Source organism: Acanthopagrus latus, chromosome 2 (genome assembly GCF_904848185.1).
Source record: "Acanthopagrus latus isolate v.2019 chromosome 2, fAcaLat1.1, whole genome shotgun sequence".
Classification (NCBI taxonomy): domain Eukaryota; kingdom Metazoa; phylum Chordata; class Actinopteri; order Spariformes; family Sparidae; genus Acanthopagrus; species Acanthopagrus latus.
The window spans coordinates 26299744-26309809 of NC_051040.1; the positions used below are offsets into that span (position 1 = coordinate 26299744).

At 41.7% G+C, this 10066-nt stretch overlaps 1 protein-coding gene across 2 annotated transcripts; it reads left to right on the forward strand.

The window, feature by feature from the left end:
- Positions 1–2933: 2933 nt before the first annotated feature.
- On the forward strand, positions 2934–9773 carry LOC119007807 (heat shock protein beta-7-like). Of its 2 annotated transcripts, none has more exons than XM_037077723.1 (3): positions 2934–4265; positions 6141–6334; positions 9011–9773. In XM_037077723.1, the coding sequence occupies exons 1-3, from the start codon at positions 4019–4021 to the stop codon at positions 9200–9202; spliced, it is 633 nt and encodes a 210-aa protein (XP_036933618.1). In that variant the 5' UTR covers positions 2934–4018; the 3' UTR covers positions 9203–9773. The 2 variants fall into 2 exon arrangements, with proteins under 2 accessions (XP_036933618.1, XP_036933623.1); XM_037077728.1 differs by having other exon boundaries at positions 4019–4265; positions 6183–6334; positions 9011–9202.
- The last annotated feature ends 293 nt before the right edge of the window (positions 9774–10066 follow it).

The following is a 10066-nucleotide window of genomic DNA, read 5'->3' on the forward strand; positions in this document are numbered from 1 at the left end:
GAGTTAAAGATAGATGGGAGGAGAACACCTCTCCCCCCATTAATCTGGCTGGATCCCATGTCGTGTTTTATGGATATGATTAGATAATGAACTGCGTTCAGCTCTTTCAGCACCATTCACTACTAGACATCCACTGTGATATGCACATCATAAAGCCTGCTGCAATTAGCTCCCTGACATGACGACATCATTATTAAGTTATTACAGGAGCAAAGGACAACGGTCAGAGAGACTGCAAAGAGTGGAGCCGTGCTTACTGATCCTACAGCAGTAGGAATTTCATTTTTCCATGACATCATCGACCCCTGGGGAGCTCAGTAATCCATTTGGTGGGTCTGGAGAGGGAGGGGGGGAAATATCAGAACAGGATGTGTTGGATTTCGAACAAAGGGTAATGTGTGTGATCATCATCCTTGGACCGAGCAGACAGGTCTGGTTTTGTGGGGGAGTGTAAACAAGGTGCTCCATGATGGGGCTTCTAAACACGCGAAAATGAAAGGAAACACTTCTATATGAATCCCCAAACAAAACAACGGAGTATGAATTTGACAGGTGACCACTTCTTACATTTTGCTCCTTTAGTGTCAAGGTCTTTCAAAACCACTGGTGCCTTAGAAAGGAATTTTAGATTTCCACATATTGTGTAAAGCACTGTATTAAAAACAATAAGGCACAGTAGGTTGGGTCTCCTATCAAGGTGAAATCGTAGCCTGACTTTAGATCCGGCATACTGTGCTTCAAAAGTACTGAAAATGTTCAGAAAATGGCAAACCAAAATTAAGCTGGTGCACCAGATGCTTTGTCACACAGAAGCATCTGACAATCATTGGCTAACTTTAATAGACAAGATCAACAGTAGGAGAGTGTACCGCCAGCAGAACCACTTGGTAAATCAAACTCTTACCAAAGCCTGTAGGGAGAAGAGTGAAAACAGCTTTTCCACTGAAATAGGCTCTTTTTGCTCCTCAATGAAATACTCCTGACTTCTAATAAAACCGATGCTGTAGCAACATCTACGCCAACCTGTTGAGGAGCTGCCATTATTGTTTTCAAAGGAACATTCACTTCTTCTACCTCAGTATGCACTGTGTGGCTGAAAAAAAAAAAAGAAAGAAAAGTTTGATGTTTTGGGAAAGTCACTTTCTTGCTGAGAAGATCGATACCAAAAGATGTACACTGTGTTATCAAGGCAAGCTTTGGAGGTATTTGTAGGCGAACTTTTCAACTTTACACAGAGCCCCGCTTCCAGTCTTTATGCTAAGCTAAGATAATCTCCTCTCACACTGATGTGAGAGCAGTGTTGACATTCTAATCTATCTCTCATCAATAAGTTGACTAAGTCTATTTCCCAAAATACTGAGCTATTCCCTTAAAGTAAGTGATTGATCATGGTAATAGTTCAAAGAATCTGACACTGACTGTCGGTAGTCATGACTTGAAAACATGGCTTGTGGACTCCATGGGTTAAAATTTCATTTGATGGAGGTCTTAATTACCAGACATTTAAAAAAAAATCTTCATCATGCCTGATACCTTTCTGACTATTTGAACCTTGATATTCACGGCTAGCTAGCATTATTTTCATAGCTAGTGCATGAGTGTTCTCCCATGACCCACGCACATGGGAAAGGGAGGCCTTTTGAAAGTGTTGTGCTGTGACCTGCATTTTGATTTTGCAGACAGAAGACTGTTAAAGCTCCAATATATATGAATTAGCCACCTTCACACAACTCATACCACAAATAAACAGTGAGCAGCATAATATCCGATTAGGTCCCCACGTTAGCTGGTTAGCTCAGCTAGCAGTGCAGCTATGAATCTGATCAGCTATGTCAGGTCTGGAAGCTCAAAGCACCAAGAGAGTGACTACCACAAGAGCGCTGGACCACCAGTAGAGGGTGGTTTTCAGGCTGGAAGCTGGTTAGCATGTTTACTTCAAGGACATCCTGCACATGTCAAAGGTCAAACTACATATTCTGTTGATAAGTTGGTTGATTTAAACTAAAATTCCTATGTATTTACTTTTAAATAAAAATAGATGCTTAACCAGGTTAAGTTATGTTTAAGACAAATGTAATTATTGTAGGCCAGTGCAAACAAGCTAGCAACTAAGCTAGCAGTTTTGTGAGGCTGTACTGAGATCTGTAGTCATGGTAACAAAAAATAAACACATAGCCATCATATTTTGGTTAGGGTTAGGCAACAAAACTACTTGGTCAGGTTTAGGAAAAGACATTTTTTATGTACGTAGCGTAAATCAAATGTGTTATATCTGTTTACTTAGGGACATAAATTTAAAACAGTCACCAGTGACTTTTTGTTTCACACATGACACGAACCAAGTTGTGTCCTCTTTGATCAAACAATCAACTTCAACCTCTGCCCTAACCTGTGTGGGCTTTCCTAACATTTTTTAGAGAGAGTTTCAAAGGAGCATGCACACTCCATTTTCACTGGCTCAGCCAGCTAACATGCTGGTAGCGGGTGGCTATCCTAGTGTGCAGGTATTTGGTCGTCAACCAAAGGACTGGACAAATAAAGGCTGACCTAATGATGGATGGGATCTTGAATACAACATTTCATGGCCATGATGACAAAAATACTAAATGGAGATTCTTTGATGTTCTTTTTCCCTCCACAGCTGTTCTACCTGCTTTTACCTCGTTAACATCATTTCGTTATCCATTCTCCACTGAATTCAGCCAAAGTGCACCATATGTGGATACACCATCTGTTAGAGGTCAGTAGAGATACTATATTCTGGGCTCTGGAGACCAGCGTGCACCACCCAGAGACTAAAACTATTCCCAGCGGAGACACTGGACCTCTGGCAGGGGAGCCGATCAGATGAACTCCTCTACTGCTGACTCGGAGCAGTTGAAGGAGACAGCTGAGTGCCTACATTTTAAAAAGTGTATTTCCTATTATCCTGCACTTTTCTCAGGTCATTCTGTATACAGTGAAGATTATTTAAATAATGTTCCGGAAAGCCTTTTTTAAAGATATGCTGTGGAAGATTTATTCATGCATAATTTTTTATACAAGGACAGATACAAGTGTTTCACCTGAGAGCACAAATTGGGACTGTCATGTTGATGTATGCTGCCTGTATTAACTGGATTGTTTCAGTTTTATAGCTCACATATGAAGTGTCCCTGCTATGACTGACGCTACATTATCCTGAAGGGTAAAACGACATGCTGCTGTAAGTCATTTTTCACGTCCTCGAATGAAAAACACACACGTATACCGTAAAATTATTAATGTGACAGTCTTGAATGTCACTGTTGCCATGCAGCGCCGAGGACAACTACGCTGTCAATAGGCAAATGTCACATCAATTAAAGCTTTTTAAGAGGGAACGTAAAGGTCAGCCGGGGCTGTATATACTTTGGCTTTTGTCGGACTAAAAAACATTTTGTACATTTTGTGATCTTGGCCTTGAATCTGTTCTCCACGGAAGCACTCTCCATTTCAGATTTGAACTTTAGAGTGTATCTGTTATTCCATTAGCAGGTAAGCAGAACTTAAATGGCCAATTTTCTCTTGCATTATTGATAAAGCGTTCACATCGTGTGCTCGGTCAGTCTAACTGACGACCTGACCATACACTCGCCACTCTTCTATTTCTGACCACATGCTAGAAGCATCTCCAAGAGGCCCCTCCAGCCTTATCTCTGCTGTGTGGCTCTGCATAAGAAGGGGTCTCCAGTCCTTATCAGTTTGTCCGTTACATTCTTGGCACCGATGGATAGACAAACTGCCATTTATGGCTAAAGGAAGACATGCTGTTCTACTTCCCACAATACACCAGTGCTTTATAAAAACCCACAACAGAGACTGTGAGTGGGAGTGTAACAGCTTTTGGTAACCCACTTCTTTCGCTTTTATTCTGAAGAGTACAGAAATCACATCTGAAAAGGGTCTGATTTTCTGAATCTAGGCTGTATTGAGAGTGGGAGTATTTTCTTCTAAGTGTTTGTTTGCAAGTGTGAAAGGCTACTTCACATCCTCTATTATGGCATCACTGACATCTTCCAGCCGGAGATCCTCCTCCTCCTACCGTTCATCATCACGTTACAGCACCTCCAGCTCTTATCGGTCCGAGGGCTCACTGGGTGGATCGTCCGATTCTCTGGATCCCCTTTTTGAGCCGTTTCTTGACTCGGCTGATCATACCGGTCTGTTTGGAGAAGAGGGCCCCGGGGGACCCAGCTGTTTGTCCCCCTTCAGCAGGCACAGCAGATCCTCCTATGGACACACTGGTAAGGAAACTGGCTGATCACTAAGCCTCTTCTCCATTAGTTTCTATGCTTGACAGGCCTTCTGTTGTTACACCCCAAATACAATTTGTAGTCATAATGTTGGTAGATTTACCTAACAGCTATTTCCTCACTGTATGGAAAGCAGGGCCTGAATCAGAGTTTAGGGTAAAGCTGGGCTCAGACTTATAGACTGCATTAAATCTTGACAGGGCTTTCCAGTCTGAAAAGGGAAGCCAATGCAGAGGTGCCTTAAAACTGAACTATTTCTGAAGGCCAGCATGGGGCAACTCCAGATTTTCCAAATTTTCCAAATGAGTTTATGGTGCTAATCGTTGGTTTCGACTCCTCTTCAATTCAGCATCTAATACATTTCGTAAGTTATAGTCTCATTTAGAGTAAAACAAAAACGGTGAAGCAGGGTGTGCTTTTGGCTGGATTCACATCAAATCAGGTGGTGCAGTGCAAATGCATCTTTTCCCATTGACTCTTATAATAAGAGTAGTAAGTTTTGGCTGCTGTGATGCTGACAGGGGTTTAAAAAATAACTGTTTTAAAGTTCAAACCAACTAAACTTTTGAAGAGATGGAGCCCGACGTCATGTTGCGGTGGTCAATCACATATGCTGGCGATCAGACTCACAGCGTGAATGATTAAATCCACAGTGGATTGTAATGTAGTGTGTTGCTACCATGACCATGACTGACTCTGGATATTCTCCCCAGCTCCACCCTCTCCACCAAATGCAGTTGCCTCTTGCTCTAAATACTTGAGTGAGAGTACAAAAGTACTTACTACAATTGGGATATCTCAACCCCAGATGGTCTTAATCAGGTTAATTAGTGAATAGACAGCTGCTGTATTTATTTGTTACACAGTAACAAATCATCATGTCCTGAACTGGAGCAATGGAGCAGTCCAGGCTTAGTGCCTTGCTTATGGGCACCTTGGCAGCACTGAGGCACAAGGCAGAACCTTGTTCATTCACTTCCTCCACCAGCAGTAAAAGAGGCATTAATGTTTCACATTACAGTGGTGCGTTGATCGAAAGAAAAACGCCACAGAGAAGAAAAAGACCTGCGGCTCGGAGAAAGTAATGAGCCGGAGTCATGAAGGCTTCTAAAAATGATGATGTCTGTATGGCTCCAGACATCATCTATGGGCCACATAAAGAACTAATAGCAATGAGAAAAAAATGATGTGCTAATATAAAACACAGGAGCCTCTAATATGATATAAAGTGTTGAAGCAGTTCAACTGCCGCACAGAGCCATAATAACCCCAATAAAAAAAGGTTTATTACTGGTGTGACGCTGTAGGCAGATTAAAGCATAATCAATAAGTGGGCTTAACATTTTATGTTGCTGACCTGTTTGGAATATTTCAGTGCTCAAATGTCAAATCAAATGAAAAAAAAAGACCCAAAAGTGTTTGATGCTCCTGCTGAGTCTCTTCTTTAGTTAAGTTTGCCAGGCTGGCAGTAAACCACATTTAACAGCCAGAACACGAGCTCCAGTCTCTCATGGCCTTTATCTTCTAGTCCGAATATAAAACATAAAAAGACCCCAAAGTGGTCAATACTAATGCTAAATAAATAACTAAGACTCTTGAATGCATAGTTAGGCTACAGGAATAAACTGTGTAAAATAAAAGGGACCAAATTTTCAAAATGTAGTATATGAAGATACATAAAAAATATAGGTCAGAATTATTCATATGGATCTATGGTTCAATTTATTTTTCTCATACTTCTAACTAGTTACTTTCTATTTTTCTCAGCATTCCCACTGAAATCGATGCAGCATTCCACCCATTTTATTCTTGTTTATATATTTCTGAATGTATGAGTTTGAATCCTTTCACTGTTCAAACTTCCAGATATTGCTCCTACAGTGTGCTGTGTCTCCACCGCCCCTGTAGGTGGCGCTGTGACAGGCCGGCAGAGCAGCACAGGTGGGCCAGTGCATCCCCTGGGAGACAGCTACTACATGTCAGCTAACGTCAGCCAGTATGAGCCACATGACATAGTGGTGATGGCCTACAACCACCATGTCGTCATTCACGCTCAGAAGGTGTGTGTGTGTGCATGTGTAAATTAGCAGAGGTGTGTTATTATAATTCTGATGGTGTGGGCGGGAACCAGCAGAGCGTACGGGAACATGTCTCAAATGTGTTTTTCTCACAAACCACACGCGTCATATGACTGCGGGAATGAATCAGACACTCGTGTCCATTCTTGGACTGACTGACACAGTTTTGAGGGTAGTCAGTTGCATTTTTGATCTGGTCTGCATTATTAAACAGCACTCAACATCCTTTAGCCTCTATTGGGCAGGACAGCTTGTAGAGAGAGATAGTAAAGAGAGGGAGAAAAGCACCGGGTGTCCCGAGTCCTGGGAATGAAACTGTGTATTATACTGAGTCTCAGTACACGGGGAGCATGGTCTACCAGAGGAGCATCCAGGGAACGAAAATGTGACCATTTTCATGAAAAATCAAGTGAGTTAATCAGTTTAAAACCTCATTATAATATGAATATGAATAATTTAATGGTTAGTGGTTTAAAAGAATATATATACATTTAAATCATAGTTGTTATTATTACATTTTAATACAACTAAATACATATAGATTGTACATAATAAAACAAATAATCAAAAGGAATCAAAAGAGTTTCAGCTTCATTTAAAGGACACCTTTTCTGCTTTTATTTTTTTCCTTTCCTTCACCTAGTCAGTAGTGATGACATCACTATGTCACATTTGCATCTTTTTATTTTTATTTTTTTAAATTTTTTTAACACGGAGCTTAAAATATGATGAACCTGGCCAGAGACAAGGAGAGCGGTGCTGGCTCAGGTGTGTGTGATCTAAGCAGTCTTAGTGTTCTGGGGGGTGGAGGGGGGAGCTTTAAAGAGACATGAGACAAAACTGAGCATTTCAGACAGAGGGGGCATACAGTGCTGCACAGAACAGCATGAGAAAAGTAATGTGTTTTTGAGCATTTAGGCATGCAAACCTATTCTAGGAGTAATGCTGAATACAATTATGAACCTGTAAATAAGCATAGTGTGTCTAGTAAGAGATCACCAAGTGTTTAAGGGAATAAGAAAAAAAAAAAATACAAAGTTGTGCTGTATTTCTGGGTTCTCTCTGAATTTAACTTTTTCTTGCAAAATACTTACAAAATTATACAATTACCTATTCTGGTCTCCAAAAAGTGTTTAAATGTAACAGTTTCTGGTCAAACTGCTCAAGTCCATTCTAAGGCCATAACCACTCAGGAGCATTGAGTACTATGTCATTAGGTAAATTATACTACTGGACAATCAGTACTGATGTATTAACACTCAGTCAAGTTAGTTAAGTCGTTACTTAAGGGCAGTCAAGTCAACTTTTAAGGCCCCAACACACCGCCCAGATGTCCAACTGCCTTATCCGACCACTCTCATTGCATTGAACACACCGCTTCGACGTGCTGCCAGCTCCACGGTAGCATGTATGTTCTGCGCTTGTGCAAGATGCAATAAGTGGGTGGCTCTAGTGTTTAAATACTAGATACTGGACTAGAGGTGTATGCACACAACTTTAAATCAAAACGAAACTTAACTATGTCAGACAAAAACAGCTGCATACTAAACATGCAGCGAGGCATTACCAAACGAACACAGATCAATTTGTCCTGAGTGGACATAATAACAGCTTTTGTCATGCCAGTACTGCAAAACATGAAAAAAAGAAATGACGGGACGGAGTGCGTAGAAAACCAATGCACACGCAGTATTCTGCCCCACACACATTCGCTAGCACACCGCCAATCAGAGAATCTAATGGCTCAGACGGCTGACAGCCGACTTCACATGCTGAATCGGAGCAGACAACGTCCGAGTGGCTCCAAAAGCTTCCAACGCAGCTGAACACGCTGAACACGCTGAACATATTTGTTCCTGACCTCATCCGAGTCTCTCCAAATGCTTCAGACGTCGGCTGGTGTGCTCCTGCCTTTACCCCCCAAGATGATGTAGTCATATCTGCAGTATCCAGTCTTTACATATAGAAAAGACAAAGTGTTGACAAAAAGTATGATGATGAATTGATTCTGTCGCAGAATAATATTGAAAACGTAATCAGTTGCAGTCTGCTGTACATACCACTGCAGAGAATAAAGCAAGGTAGTGTCCTCTCAACAAACCAACAGTGATTGAGCAGTACCGTAATCCATAGAAAACCAAACAACCTGCATCATGTCCATTATATCAGACTCAGGCAGCTGACCTGCAGACAGGCTGCAGCTTGTCCTGCCTTCCCTCACAGTTTGACATTAATCAGGTTTAAAAGGTGAGAGAGTAGGAGAAGAAGCAGTGGGATCCTCTGCAGCGGTGCAGGAGGATCATTTTAACAGGGGCCAGTGGACAAATTGGCAAAAATCCACAACCATTCAACTCACATTAAAGACCGGTAACAGTGCCGAAATGTCCTCAGAGAGAACTAGTCAGTGTTCATTTCCTCTAGCCTCTCCTCCCTGTTTTTCCTCTCTTGCACACCAACTTGAGCAGCTGTTACCTCTTCACCTTCCCCTCTTTCCCTCCATCTCACCCAGTCTTCACACCTTTCTTAGCCTTGTTGTTCTTCTCACTTTCTCTTGTTGTCCTCCAGTGATCGGTGACCCTTTTTTCATCGTCTCTGCTCCCCTCTGTTTAACCCTTTCCAACAGCTTTTCATCTCTTTCATCTTGTCTCTGTCTTGTAGGTACTTGACGATGGAAGCATCAGTGACACATTCACCCATAAATCCCTCTTCCCGGAGGATATGGACCCTCTGTCAGTCAGTGGGAGCCTTAACCCTGATGGTACCCTGGTGGTGAGCGTCCGCCGGACTGCAGCACCAGCTGTGCTGGAGCCACTGGGTGTCCCCACTTATCGAAGTGAAGCTCACCTCTGAGCTCCAGCCTCATAGTGCTTCTCTCTCCTAACATTGTTTGACTATTATCATGTTATTATAGCGTTGTCAGCGAGATACACTCATGTATCAAGCCAATAATAAGTTAAGTCTGTGAATGACAAGTTGTGTTTGTCTACCGGTTAAGCAAAACTTTGATCACTATAATATATCTCAGCAACTTCTGCTGTACTTGGATCAGATCCATTGGGGTAGGGCTTACAGTCTGCCAGAATATCTTTTTGATATTACTATACCAATGTGGGGTGCCAAAGTTAGATAAATACGAAGTCCCACACAGAGTGGCTATGAAACACAGATGAACACAGACGACTGAAACCCTCTAAAAATGCATGTTTGACTTAAAACAAGTAGCCCCAGGTCAGTCTCTGTAATCTTTTTTATATGAACAATGTAATAAGTGTACTTTTTTCATGTTCTTGTGTAAATCACAAGTTGCACAACCAGTGCAAGTTGCAAACTTTGTCTGTAGTGTCAAACTAATTTATATTATGATTCAAGGTTCAATAAATGTGTGTTTTGTACAGAAAATGTTTGCAAATGTTTTTGTTAATGTGAAGGTTGCTTGTTTGATGTATAACTCTCCAACTCCTAGTCCCTGTATCCTGGACCGTCATCACATGGCGAACATTTCTCTCTGGCATCACGCACGGATATACAGTAATGACATATGGCTGTCCTGTCTTCATGGCTGCAAGTCATATATATTCTGGCATTCTGGAAAAACTGAATGGAGGACAATGGAACGTGAAACTCTGGAGGAAAATGTCCGGTGTGTAAACATGGTGTGTTGGTCAGAGGGCACACAGCCACTGCTGTGAGAAACACAGTTTCAGCCAGAGAGCT